The 15,011-nt window shown below is 40.8% G+C and overlaps 1 protein-coding gene across 1 annotated transcript in view; it reads left to right on the top strand.

Annotated features, from left to right (window-relative positions):
- Positions 1-15,011, top strand: part of ankrd13a (ankyrin repeat domain 13A) — a 59,135-nt gene that overhangs the window by 10,262 nt on the left and 33,862 nt on the right. The window contains exon 3 of the mRNA XM_073065839.1: positions 13,949-14,073. Within this exon, the coding sequence (XP_072921940.1) occupies positions 13,949-14,073 (125 nt within the window). The remainder of the gene's footprint in view (positions 1-13,948; positions 14,074-15,011) is intronic.

Below are 15,011 nucleotides of genomic sequence, written 5' to 3'. Positions count from 1 at the left end.
AGCCACTTTTCAAAATAATTGTATAAGGGCTCAGTGTTGTAAAAACAAGCCTGAAGGCTTTGTGTGTCAATGCGAGGAGCATTCGTAACAAGGTGGATGAATTGAATGTGCAGATAGTTATTAATGAATATGATATAGTTAGGATCACAGAGACATGGCTCCAGGGTGACCAAGGATGGGAGCTCAACATCCAGGGATATTCAGGGATATTCAATATTCAGGAGGGATAGACAGGAAAGAAAAGGAGGTAGGGTAGTATTGCTGGTTAGAGAGGAGATTAACGCAATAGAAAGGAAGGACATTAGCCTGGAGGATGTGGAATCGATATGGGTAGAGCTGCATAACACTAAGGGGCAGAAAACGCTGGTGGGAGTTGTGTACAGGCCACCTAACAGTAGTAGTGAGGTTGGGGATGGCTTAAAACAGGAATTTAGAAATGCGTGCAATAAAGGAACAGTAGTTATAATGGGTGACTTCAATCTACATATCGATTGGGTGAACCAAATTGGTAAGGGTGCTGAGGAAGAGGATTTCTTGGACTGTATGCGGGATGGTTTTCCGAACCAACATGTCGAGGAACCAACTAGAGAGCAGGCCATTCTAGATAGGGTATTGAGCAATGAGGAAGGTTTAGTTAGCAATCTTGTTGTGCGAGGCCCCTTGGGTAAGAGTGACCATAATATGGTGGGATTCTTCATTAAGATGGAGAGTGACATAGTTAATTCAGAAACAAAGGTTCTGAACTTAAAGAAGGGTAACTTTGAAGGTATGAGACATGAATTAGCTAAGATAGACTGGCAAATGATACTTAAAGGGTTGACAGTGGATATGCAATGGCAAGCATTTAAAGATCGCATGGATGAACTACAACAATTGTTCATCCCAGTTTGGCGAAAGAATAAACCAGGGAAGGTAGTGCACCCGTGGCTGACAAGGGAAATTAGGGATAGTATCAAGTCCAAAGAAGAAACATATAAATTAGCCAAAAAAAGCGGCACACCTAAGGACTGGGAGAAATTCAGAGACCAGCAGAGGAGGACAAAGGGCTTAATTAGGAAAGGGAAAAAAGATTATGAGAGAAAGCTGGCAGGGAACATAAAAACTGACTGTAAAAGCTTTTATAGATACGTGAAAAGAAAAAGATTGGTCAAGACAAATGTAGATCCTTTACAGTCAGAAACAGGTGAATTGATCATAGGGAACAAAGACATGGCAGACCAATTGAATAACTACTTTGGTTCTGTCTTCACTAAGGAGGACATAAATAATCTTCCGGAAATAGTAAGACACCGAGGGTCTAGTGAGATGGAGGAACTGAGGGAAATACATGTTAGTAGGGAAGCGGTGTTAGGTAAATTGAAGGGATTAAAGGCAGATAAATCCCCAGGGCCAGATGGTCTGCATCCCAGAGTGCTTAAGGAAGTAGCCCAAGAAATAGTGGATGCATTAGTGATAATTATTCAAAACTCCTTAGATTCTGGATTAGTTCCTGAGGATTGGAGGGTGGCTAATGTAACCCCACTTTTTAAAAAAGGAGGGAGAGAGAAACTGGGGAATTATAGACCGGTTAGTCTGACATCGGCGGTGGGGAAAATGCTAGAGTTGGTTATCAAAGATGTGATAACCGCACATTTGGAAAGAGGTAAAATCATCGGACAAAGTCAGCATGGATTTGTGAAAGGAAAACCATGTCTGACGAATCTTAGAATTTTTTGAAGATGTAACTAGTAGAGTGGATAGGGGAGAGCCAGTGGATGTGGTATATTTAGATTTTAAAAAGGCTTTTGACAAGGTCCCACACAGGAGATTAGTGTGCAAACTTAAAGCACATGGTATTGGGGGTATGGTATTGATGTGGATAGAGAATTGGTTGGCAGACAGGAAGCAAAGGGTGGGAGTAAACGGGACCTTTTCAGAATGGCAGGCAGTGACTAGTGGGGTACCACAAGGCTCAGTGCTGGGACCCCAGTTGTTTACAATATATATTAATGATTTAGACGAGGGAATTAAATGCAGCTTCTCCAAGTTTGCGGATGACACGAAGCTGGGCAGCGGTGTTAGCTGTGAGGAGGATGCTAAGAGGATGCAGGGTGACTTGGATAGGTTAGTTAAGTGGGCAAATTCATGGCAGATGCAATTTAATGTGGATAAATGTGAGGTTATCCACTTTGGTTGCAAGAACAGGAAAACAGATTATTATCTGAACGGTGGCCGATTAGGAAAAAGGGAGATGCAACGAGACCTGGGTGTCATTGTACACCAGTCATTGAAGGTGGGCATGCAGGTACAGCAGGTGGTGAAAAAGGCAAATGGTATGTTGGCATTCATAGCAAAAGGATTTGAGTACAGGAGCAGGGAGGTTCTACTGCAGTTGTACAAGGCCTTGGTGAGACTGCACCTAGAATATTGTGTGCAGATTTGGTCCCCTAATCTGAGGAAAGACATTCTTGCCATAGGGGGAGTACAGAGAAGGTTCACCAGATTGATTCCTGGGATGGCAGGACTTTCATATGAAGAAAGACTGGATCATCTAGGCTTATACTCACAGGAATTTAGAAGATTGAGGGGGGATCTTATTGAAACGTATAAAATTCTAAAGGGATTGGACAGGCTAGATGCAGGAAGATTGTTTCCGATGTTTGGGAAGTCCAGAATGAGGGGTCACAGTTTAAGGATAAAGCCTTTTAGGACTGAGATGAGGAAGAACTTCTTCACACAGAGAGTGGTGAATCTGTGGAATTCTCTGCCACAGGAAACAGTTGAGGCCGGTTCATTGGCTATATTTAAGAGGAAGTTAGATATGGCCCTTGTGGCTAAAGGGATCAGGGGGTATGGAGTGAAAGCAGGTACAGGGTTCTGAGTTGGATGATCAGCCATGATCATACTAAATGGCAGTGCAGGCTCGAAGGGCCGAATGGCCTACTCCTGCACCTATTTTCTATGTTTCTATGTATGCCAGGACAAATAGGAACAAGAACAGTTTCCTTCCATATGCCATCAGTCTTATGAACACTTGAATTTTAGTCTATTATAAATCAAGTACACTTGTACATTCAATGAGGTGGACCTCATTATATATAGTTTATGATTATTTGCACTATTGTTTTTGTGTGCTTTTAATTCTGTTCAGAGAGAGCTCAGGGAAACCGGCATCAAATTCCCCGTATGTGTCCTCATACTTGACGATAATAAAGGATTCTGATTCTGATTCTAATGGCTTGTAGAAAGAAGCTGTCCCATAGCCTGTTGGTCCTGGCTTTAATCCTGCAGTACCTTTTGCTCGATGGAAGCAGCTGAAACAGTTTATGATTGGGGTGACTGGTGTTTTTACATTATTTTAACATGGATCTCAAAATCATATTAACATTGTATAAAAGAAAATTCCCACTGTGTGGCAACAGAGGCTATGTGCGCAGGATCATTGCAGTTACTGCGCGGCCACACACCCGCACAGTTCAGAGGGAAAGCGAGTAAGATTGAAAAGAGTGAATCCGCAGATGCTGGAAATAAATAAAAACACAAAATGCTGGCAGAACTCAGCAGGCTAGACAGCATCTATGGGAGGAGGTAGTGACGACATTTCGGCCCGTAACGGCCTGTTACTGTGGATAGTTAAATGACTAATAATTAATAGCTCTCTACTTCATCCCTCCCCCCACTTCTTATCCCCCCCTTGACCATCCCATGTTACTTCACTCCTGATGAAGGGTTTCGGCCCGAAATGTCGTCACTACCTCCTCCCATAGATGCTGTCTGGCCTGCTGAGTTCTGCCAGCATTTTGTGTTTTTAAGATTGAAAAGAGCATGTTACAGTGGCATGCAAAAGTTTGGACACCCTGGTCAAAATTTCTGTTACTGTGGATAGTTAAATGAGTAGGAGATGAACTGATCTCCAAAAGTCATAAAGCTAAAGATGAAACATTCTTTTCAACATTTTAAGCAAGATTAGTGTATTATTTTTGTTTTGTACAGTTTTAGAGTGCAAAAAAGGAAAGGAGCACCATGCAAAGGTTTGGGCACCCCAAGAGATTTGAACACAAAGTACACTGCAGATGCTGTGGTCAAATCAATACATACAAATAAGCTGGAGGAACTCAGCAAGTCGGGCAGCATCTGTTGAAATGAGCAGTCAACGTTTCGGACCGAAACTGTTCTGACGAAGGTTCTCGGCCCGAAACGTTGACTGCTCATGTCAACGGATGCTGTCCGACCTGCTGAGTTCCTCCAAGAGATTTGAGCTCTCAAATAAATTCTACCAAGGTGTCAGACCTTAATTAGCTTGTTAGGGCTATGGCTTATTCACAGTCATTGTTAGATAAGGCCAGGTGATGCAAATTTCAAAGCTTTATAAATACCCTGATTCCTCAAACCTTGTCCCAACAATCAGTAGTCATGGGCTCCTATAAGCAGCTGCCTAGCACTCTGAAAGTTAAAATAAATGATGCCCACAAAGCAGGAGAAGGTTATAAGAAGATAGCAGTGTTTTCAGGTAGATGTTTCCTCATTTCGTAATGTAATTAAGAAATGGCAGTTAACAGGAACGGTGGAGGTCAAGTTGAGGTTGGAAGACCAAGAAAACTTTCTGAGAGATCTGCTCATAGGATTGCTAGAAAGGCAAAATAAAACCCCCATTTGAATGCAAAAGACCTTCAGGAAGATTTAGCAGACTCTGGAGTGGTGGTGCACTGTTCTACTGTGCAGTGACCCCTGCACAAATATTTTTTAATATAATTTTGTTATGAGTTTCTACAATACAACAACAAAAAAACCCATCAACAAAATGGAGATTTATACAGTGGAAAACAACGTGTCTAATATATAATTCATAACAGTAAGGAAAAAGCACCCAAAGTAAGATCATATAAAGTTAGTGTCCTCCCCACCCTCCCACTACAAAACTCCAGGCCAACCATTTCAATGTGTAAAAGAAAAGTTAATCGGACCGTTCGACCCCATGGAGCTGTAAATATATATAAAAAAGAAACTATAATGCCTACTACCAAAATTATAATGTAATTTACATTTAAAAAACTGTAAAACTTGCAGGAAAAAAAGCTGAAAGTAAGGAATTATAGAACAAAAAAAAGGATAAACTTAATCTAAAGAGGAGTTGTGAAAGTATTCAAGAAAAGGCTCCCACACCTTATGAAACTTTATGTCCGAATTGAGAAGTGAATAATGAATCTTTTCAAGGTCTAAACAGGACATAACATCATTAAGCCATTGAGCATGAGTGGGTGGGGCAGCATCTCTCCACCTAAGAAGATCTAACTTTCTAGGCAAAAGATAATGTTCGACGTTTAGTCGGACTCAGATGCATGTCTACTTCACCCAAGGTGCCAAAAAGAGCAATCAGAGGGTTAGGTTCTAAGTGGCAATTAAGAATATGGAATAAAGTTTTAAAAAAAACTTCTCTCCAGAATTTCTCCAGACTAGGACAAGCCCAGTACATATGGATAAGAGAAGCCTCGCCCCCTTTACACTTGTCACAAACGGGACTAATGTCAAGATAAAACCGCGATCATTTAGTTTTAGACATATGAGCCCTATGTACAACCTTAAGCTGCAAAAGGTAGTGGTGAGCACATAAAGAGGTTGAGTTAACTGACTTAAGAATTGAATCCCAAACCACATCAGATATTTAAATCATGCTCCCAGGCAGTTCTAATTTTATCGAAGGGGGCACTCCTCAAGACCACTAACTTATCACGAATAGTAGATATTAAACCTTTACCCAATGGATCAATACAAAGAAACAGGTCCACAAAGTTTTTCTCGGGCATCTCAGGAAAGTTTGATATTAAAGGGTTAATGAAATGTCTAATTTGAAGATATCTAAAGAAATGTGCATTAGGTAGGTTAAACTTTACAGGCAGTTGTTGAAAAGTTGCAAAACGATTATCTATGAAAAGATCTTCAAAGCACCTAATGCCCTTCCTGTACCAATCATGAAATGTTGAGTCTTGCATAGAAGGTAGGAAAAGATGATTGTGTAAAATAGGACTAGAGAGAGAGAAACCGTGAAGGCCATTATATTTTCTAAACTGAGCCCATATTCTCAGAGTCTGTCTAATAAGAGGATTAACAATTAGTCTAGGCAAGTGACAAGGAAGTGCAGATCCAAGAAGTGCAAAAATGGAGAGATCCTTACTAGAGTTCATCATTGCTTACGAATATTGGCTGCCCAGTAATATAAACGAAAATTAGGCAAGGCCAATACTGCCTTCCTTTTTAGATTTTTGAAGGTGAGCTTTATTATGTCTGGAACGTTTGCCCTTCCATAGATAGGAAGAAATAATAGAATCTTAACGAATCAAAAAAAACTTTAGAAATAAAAATTGGTAAAGATTGAAATAAGTATAAAAATTTAGGAAGGATATACATTTTAATAACATTAATTCGACCTACCAGAGACATGGAGAAGGGTGACCACTGTGTCAAACTCTGTTTTGTAGAATTTAAAAGATTAGCAAAATTTTCTTGAAAAAGATTCTTGAAGTTACTTGTTACTGTAATACCAAAGTAAGTGAATTGATTAACTACTTAAAAAGGGAGGTCATGAAATACTAATGCTTGTGCTTCTCTATTGATTGGGAAGAGTTTGCTCTTGTGTAAATTAAGTTTGTAACTGGAAAGCTGACTTAATTTTGTTATGACCCCAGCCCCCTCTGTGAGAATCGCAAGAGCCCTAGTCAAGGGGGGGTCAAATGACCCAAGAGGGGGAGAGACGTGCTGAATAGACACAGGAAAATGGGAGAGAGAGGGAGACGTGCGGAAGACCACGTTCCCCCGGGAAGCAGAATAAAGTGACTCTGACTATTGTCTCATGAAGACCACGTGTAAAGCCCTCGGGCAACGTGGGCTGGTTGAGAGAGAGATTGACACCAGCGATCCCGTGAGGAAGATAAAAGGTGGGCTGCCGAGGCGGGGCCACAGACGCACCAGAAGACACGCTAGAAATCCTGCGACAGCGTTTAGATAGCGACAGCCGGTGGTGGGGTTCGTGTGCGTCTTTTCCTTGCCTGGGATTGGCGACCTCACCACGGAAGAACGGCCTAGCTACAGGGGAGGCCACAGATGAGAGTCCATTCCCCAACGAGACTTCCGACGAACTCCTACAGGTTGGAAAACCTGTCGGGTAAATGTTTCATTCAATCTCTCTCTTTCTAACAAAAGTGCACCAACGCGACACCACAACGACGGCAGCTGGTGGAACTGCAGTGACTGCAAAAGACTTTTAGATATCCAGCAAACAATATATATCTACATTACCCCTAGACAACGATAGAGCTTATTTCTGATTGATCGTTACTATACCTGTGCTTTAGATTAAGTTGTGACGACGTATATGATCTGAATGTTTTGTATTAGCCATACGTTTGTGCCCCTTTATAAATAAAAACGTTTGAAAATAGTAGCGTCAGGCTTCAGCGGACCTATCTATCTTTGCTGATAAGTCACCCGGTTACTGGGGAACGTAACAATTTATTAAGAAGTAAAAACATTGGGGGTAAGGAAGTAGTCAGATTTGATATAAAAAGTAAAAGATCATCGGCATAAAGAGAAACTTTATGCTCAACATCTCCCCTCCAAATCCCCATCACCTGCACAAATATGACCTTCATGGAAGAATCATCAGAAGAAAACCTTTCCTGTGTCCTCAACACAAAATTCAGCGTCAGAAGTTTGCAAAGGAATATCTAAACAAGCCTGATGCATTTTGGAACCAAGTCCTGTGGACTTGATGAAGATAAAATAGAACTTTTTGGCCACAATGAGCAAAGGTATGTTTGGAGAAAAAAAGGCTGCAGAATTTCATGAAAAGAACACCTCAACAACTGTTAAGCATGTGGGTGGATCGATCACGTGTCACAGCCAGTGGCACGGGGAACATTTCACTGGTAGAGGGAAAATGAATTCAATTAAATACCAGCAAATTCTGGAAGCAAACATTAGACTGTCTGTAAAAAGAAAAACTGAAGATGAAAAGAGGATGGCTTCTACAACAGGATAATGATCCTAAACACACCTCAAAATCTGCAATGGACTACCTCAAGAGGCGCAAGCTGAAGGTTTTGCCATGGCCTTCACAGTCCCCTGACCTAAACATCATCGAAAATCTCTCAGAACTAGAAGCCTTTTGCAAGGAAAAATGGGTGAAAATTCCCCAAACAAGAATTGAAAGGCTCTTAGCTGGCTACAGAAAGTGTTTACAAGCTGTGATACTTGCCAATGGGGGTGTTACTAAGTACTGACCATGCAGGGTGCCCAAACTTTTGCTTTGGGTCCTTTTCCTTTTTTGTTATTTTGAAACTGTAAAAGATGGAAATAAAAAAGTAAACTTGCTTAAAATATTAAAGAAATGTGTCATCTTTAACTTTATGCCTTTTGGAAATCAGGTCATCTTTTACTCGCTTAGCTATTCACAGTAACAGAAATTTTGACCAGGGATGCCCCAACTTTTGCATGCCACTGTGTAAGTCAGGGGAGTTATAACAGTCAATCTGGATCTGCTTTTCTCCTTTCTATTTTTGTGCTCTGTTTTTCCTCATTTGGTGAGGAAGTGCAAGCCTCTGACAACATAGGCAGAACTGAAATTTGTAATGCGGGGAACAGCACTTTGCAAACCACACCCTTAGAGTCTGTGGTCAAATGGCAACCAATAAGCAATACAGACACTTCAGAAGAGAAACTTTTTATTAAGCAAACCAGGCAGTATCTCAGCCACCAACGAAATACAGTGGATGTGGTCTCATGGACGGGCTCATTGTCCCCATAATGAATACCCGACTAGTTTCCCTCTGGATTTGTTAAGAGAAAATTACGGGCGAAATTTTATAAGAGGTTGTGTACAACATTAAATGTAACTATTATTTTAAGCAAAATACATATCTTTTATTTAATAGCTGAAGCATTAGATCTTCCCTCATGCTTCACCAAGGCCTTTGTGGTGGAGTGTTGTGACCGAGAAGCAAAGAAGTTTCACAACCCTTTCACAGAAAGGCTACAGCAACTCACTTACCAAGCATTGTATGTGTTACGTAACCCCGTAACCAGGTAACTTACCAGCAAAGATAGCGGGATCAGCTGAGTCGGATGCTACTATTTTCAAACGTTTTATTCAAAAAGGGGCACAAGCGTATGGTTAATACAAAACATTCAGATCATATACATCGTCAAAACTCAATCTAAAACACCGGTGTAATAATAATCAATCAGAAATAAGCTCTATAGTTGTCTAGGGGTAATACTGAGTCCAATTGAAATATAAAGAGTCACTCAGAAGTTTGCAGGCTTTTCCCTTTTGGGAAACCGCTGGGGTTTTCACGTTGTAGAGAGAGAGAGATGATTTAGAAAGGATAAACACTTGCCCGTTGTCTTTGCAGAGCAAATCCTTGGAATCAGGGGAGCAGGCTTCCCCGTTGTTAGTTAAAAGCAGTCTTTCGTTGGTTCTAGCCACAGATTAAAAATTTGGAATCTAATGCACGTGGCTTCCTTCAAAATGGCTTCCCGCTCCCACGGGAATTGGTATCGTGCTTCCTTGGTGTCTCCTTGGTGCGTCTGAGGGTTTCCCCCCCTCAGACCCTCCTTTATACTTCTTCACGGGATCGCAGGTGTCAATCAGGTTGCAGGTAATGCGATCTCTCTCTCAACCAGCCCACTTTGCCCGAGGGCTTTTCACGTGGTCTCCATGAGACAATAGTCAATGTCGCCTTTATTCTGCTTCTCGGGAGAACGTGGTCTTCCGCACGTCTCTCTCTCTCTCTCCCATTTTCCTGTGTCTATTCAGCACGTCTCTTTCTCTCTTGGGTCAGTTGACCCCCCCTTGACTAGGGCTCTTGCGATTCTCACAAAGGAGGGGGCCGAGGGCATAACATATGTAAAGTACAAGCATGAATTTATATACAATACATTCAGTGTAGAAACTGGACATGATACATACTGAGGCAGAGAGAGACAAAATGGGTCTACATGGGGAACCCTGGTTAAAGAGTTAACAGGTTACTAAAAAGTTATGAGGTTGAAAAGTTATGAGGAAATGTAAGCTTCTGCTCCTAAATATGGATGAAACATAGAGGCGTGTTCAAAATTGTGCAGTGACAGAGTGCAAGAGAAAATTGTAAAGCTGTAGAAAGTTGCAGCTTTTTCACAAGGATGATTCCAGGAATGAAAGGGTTATCATACGAGGAACGTTTGATGGCTCTAGGTCTGTACTCGTTGGAATTCAGAAGGATGGGGGGGTATCTCATTGAAACCTTTCGAATGTTGAAAGGCCTAGACAGAGTAGATGTGGGAAAGGATGTTTCCCATGGTGTGAGAGTCTAGGACAGGGGCGGCCAACCTTTTACATTCCATGCGTCATTTTTTCATGCACGAGTTCAGATGCACCGTACAACTCTTGTACCCCCATTCAATTCTTGTAAAAATATGTTAATATAGACATATTTAGCATTTTTACACGATATATTGATTTAATATAAAAACAAGATAAACATTGCTTACCTTAATGAGACTTCTAACAAATATATTTTGTCTTCTTCTGATTTCTTCCTTTTCCTTAATCACATATTCTTTCCATAACTCAGACACTAGCTTCAGTTTTCCTTCTATTTCATTCTGATGTTGTGTTTTATAGTGTCTATTTAAGATGTCTTCTATTATGTGAGAAAGTGTTTTCACAAACAATGCACAACGGTTTTCCTGACAGACTTGCTATAAATAACAACTCATTTTCCCCACTGATAATTGAATTCACACTTACTATCACTTTCTGCTTTTCTTTTGCTCATTTACTTTTGTACTGTGATGGGTAACTGAATGTAAAAACAAGGCTTAATTTTCAAAAAAGTACAAAACTGCAAATGTTCACAAAGGACGAACAAAGCACAACTCCATAGTGCACGAGTGTCAATTGTAAACTGACTGGCAAAAACCTGCGACACATCGCTGGTGCAGACACCTGGCGCCTCAGGATCAAACAAGTATCAAATGTGTACTGAACAGTTATGGAACGACTGCAGAACAAAAGTCCTTCTTTCCTAGTTTGACTCATTGAACATTTTTAAAAATTGAAAACATTAATGTGAAAGAAGATGACATTCGCCACAAGATGTGCATGAAATAATAAAATCGCTAAAAATAATTGCTAAGTTTTAGATTTATTCTCAGTAAAACCCATTTCTAGCTCTAAGCTACTTGAATTCCTGTTATAGATTCTTTCTCTACAAATTGGTTTTTGGTTAATGCTTTTTGCATGAGTAGGCTTACTTTTTTATTATTATCGCTGGGGTGCAATGCGCCACTTTTGGCACATGCGCCATAGGTTGGCCATCCCTGGTCTAGGACAAGAGGGCACAGCTTCAGAATAGAGGGGCACCCTTTCAAAACAAGGATGTGGAGAAATTTCTCTAGCCAAAGAGTGATGAATTTATGGAATTGGTTGCCACATGCAGCTGTGGAGGCCAGGTCATTGGGTGTATTTAAGGCAGAGATTGATAGGTTCTTGATTGGACCTGGCATGAAAGGTTACGGGGAGCAGGATGGGAACTGGGGTTGAGGAGGAGAGAAAAAAAGGGATCAGCTATGATTGAATGGCGGAGCAGACTCAATGGGCCAAATGGCTTAATTCTGCTCCTATGTCTTATGGTCTATATTTGAAAAGGCCTCGGAAGAGTGTGAACACAAGGATTTTTAAATTCTTTCCATTGGGAAGGATTGAGTGGGGATGGGTGTTGATTAAGTGAAACACAGTGAGGAATAGGGTATCAGTAGTTGTGTCTTCAACATTAAAACTTCTTAAATTCTCACAGGACTCAACAGGCTGGATGCAGAAAGGATGTTTGCCCTGGCTGAGGAATCTAGAGCCTGAGGTCATAGTGTCAGAAAACTGCAGGCAATTAAGACTGAGATGAGAAGTTTCTTCACTGAGGGTCCTGAATGATTGGAATTCTCTAACCTAACCCTAAGCATTTAATTACCCATACTTAATTGCCCTTGAGAAGTTGGTGAGTTGCCTTCTTGAACCACTGCAGTCGTTGAAGTGTGGGTACAGGTGCAATGCTGGTGTTGAAAGAGTTTCAGAATTTTGATCCAGCGATGGTGAAGGAATGGCAAAATAGTTCCAAATCAGCATGGTGTGTGGCTTGGAGAGCATCTTCCAGATAGTGATGCTCCCCTTTCCTTTGGCTGTCCTTGTCCATCTTGCTGGTAGACATCATGGGATTTGTCTTGGTGAGTTGCCGCCAGGAATCCTGTAGGTAATGCAATCTGTTATTGCTATGCCATGGTGGTTGAGAAAATGAATGGTAGTGGGTGAAGTGCCTATCAAATGGGCTGCTAAGTACTGTACAGTGTCGCATTTCCTGAGTGTTGTTAAAGCTGTATTCATCCATTCCATTACCCTCCTGTCTTGAGGCTTGTGGATGGTGGACAGGCTTTGGGGAGTTAGGAGATGAGTCACTCACTGCAGAATTCCTAGCCTCTGACCTACTCTTGTAGTCACATAGGTACATACATAGGTGACACAGTAGCACGGTGGTCAGCATAACGCTTTACTGTATCAGCGACTGCTTCGTGATATGAGGGATTGTGCTTGTTGCTAAACATTGTGCAATCATCAGTGTACTTCTGACCTTACAACTGAATGAAGGTTATTATTTATGTGTTGAGATGCAGTGTGGAACCGTTCCTTTGAGGCATGCCACCCAGCAATGCTGACCTAATAGTAGGACAGATTACAACACCAATCAACCTCCAAGCCAGTACGTCTTTGGACTGTGGGAGGAAACCAGAGCACCCAGTTTCCTTCCACGGTTTTCCATGTGGTATCGAGAAACTGTTGAAAAAAAGTTTGATACAGCAAAGACTAAAGGCTCTGACAACAATTCAGCAGTGGAATTGAAGGCTTGTGTTCTGTAACACCACGCTCTTGGCGAAGGAAACCCATGTAATCACGGGGAGAAAGTACAAGCTGCTTAAAGACAACGGTGGGAATTGAACCCAGGTTGCTGGTGCTGCACAGCATTGTGTTAACCACTACACTACTGTGTCGCCCTGATGAAGCATCTGAAGAAAGTTGTGCCTGGGTCACTACCCTGCAGAAATGTCCTGTGGCTGAGATGATTGACCTCCATCCATCTTCCTTTGAGCTGGATATGATTCCGTCCTGCAGAGGTTTTTCCTTCTGATTTCCATTGGCCAGGGCTCCTTGATGTTATACTTCATTAAAAGCTGCCTCAATGTCAAGGGCAATTGCTCTCTCTTCACCTCTGGAGTTCAGCTCTTCTGGTCATATTTGGACCAGGACTGTCTGAGCCAGGATCCAAATGACTTCACATTATCAATTAGCCATTCTCTTACTTTGCTGATGATAAAGGTGAGGCTGATGGGGAGATGATTGGCTGGGTTGCATTTGTGGGACAATTGGTCAATTTCCACATTGTCGAGAAACTATCATTGTTGTAGCCGACTGAAACAGCTTGGCCAAGAGCATGCCAAGTTGTGGAGCACAAGTCTTCAGTCCTATTGCCAAATTGTTGTCAGAGCCCTTAGTCTTTGCTGTATCTAATGTTTTTTGCTGTTTCCCGATACTACATGGAGTAAATTGAATTGGCTCAAGATTGTCATCTATCATGCTGAGGATTCACTCTACACTTCTGGGGAAAACTCTTACAAATATTTTGGTTTTGTCCTTTGCATTGATGTGCAATGGGGATTTTTGTGGAGACATCTTCACCAGTGCCTTGTTTAATTGTGCACAACTGCACAATTCATGCACAACTGACTGTTGTATATTTGATAACTTTCCTGCAAAGTGCCCTATGCTTCATTAACGATGTCAAATAAATCCGTTTTGCTGTTGTTGGTACATTAAAAGTTAACAGGTAACTCAACTAGGTAAGTGCACTACTAATTGTTAATTCCAGCTGTGATGTTTCATTCCCTTCAGTTCTGCAAGAGGCAGTCAGCACTGGAGATCCTGAGTTGCTGCAGAAAATTCTTCAGTATCGGGACTATAATAGAATAAACTCTCATCTAAACGGAGTTCCAGAACTGCTTAACAAAATACAAAAGGTAACAACTGCTCTAACACCAGACCATATTCGCAGTAGTATATATGGGCTATTCAGTTCAAAAATCTCATTTACATAATGAAATTTTATTTGCAAAAGGTAACATTTGCTCTAATACAGAATATATTATCAGTAGTATATATGGGCCATTCAGTTCAAGAATTTAATTTACATAATCACCCTTTCCTCAGAATCAAATTCAAAGTATAAATCTGCGTGTAACCTTTTTCCTGTGTGTATACTGTGCAGTTCTAAGCTAGCACTGGATAATTTTCAACTTAATTCAAACCCATATTGCTCTACTTTCTGGCAAACCAGAAAGCTGGCCAAACCATTCTCAACAGTATTAATTCTTGCATTCTGACTTTCTATTTGCATAAATGGCCGATCTCTCATTTTCATCAACTATGCTTATCAGTGTCTTGGTTCCCATCTTGACTGCATTGGGATTTGCTGTAGGTAACTTGGTGTGTAATAAACATCTGTTTAATTCAAAGTTCAAAGAAAATTTATTATCAAAGTACATGTATATCACTATACATGAAGATTCATTTTCTTGTGGATATTACATCTGAAATCTTCACTTGATGATATTCCCAACAAGAGTTTATTGATTGTAATCAGGAACAACGGGCAACTGCAGGATGATGTAATTGATTTGGCTCTGGAGATTTTTCTGATTTGTGAGACTCTGCTCTAGTTTGAATCTTTGGAGAAATTGCTTCATGATTTAATTTTAGAAACAACGTTATTTATTTACTATTCTTTGTGTTTTTTTTTCTTGTTTCTTATTTTCAATTTGGAGAAGCTAAACTCCTATCTGCAGTTCAAAGATCATCCCAACTATCTTTCTATAATTCACGTTGCAATCTTCAGATTTTTTAAAAAGAGGGATTGCTGCTAAAAGATGGATTTCACCAATAAAACAACTTTCCTTTT

Source organism: Hemitrygon akajei, chromosome 14 (assembly GCF_048418815.1).
Source record: "Hemitrygon akajei chromosome 14, sHemAka1.3, whole genome shotgun sequence".
Classification (NCBI taxonomy): domain Eukaryota; kingdom Metazoa; phylum Chordata; class Chondrichthyes; order Myliobatiformes; family Dasyatidae; genus Hemitrygon; species Hemitrygon akajei.
Note: the sequence above shows the minus strand (reverse complement) of the source record. Positions and strands in the feature narration are given on the sequence as shown.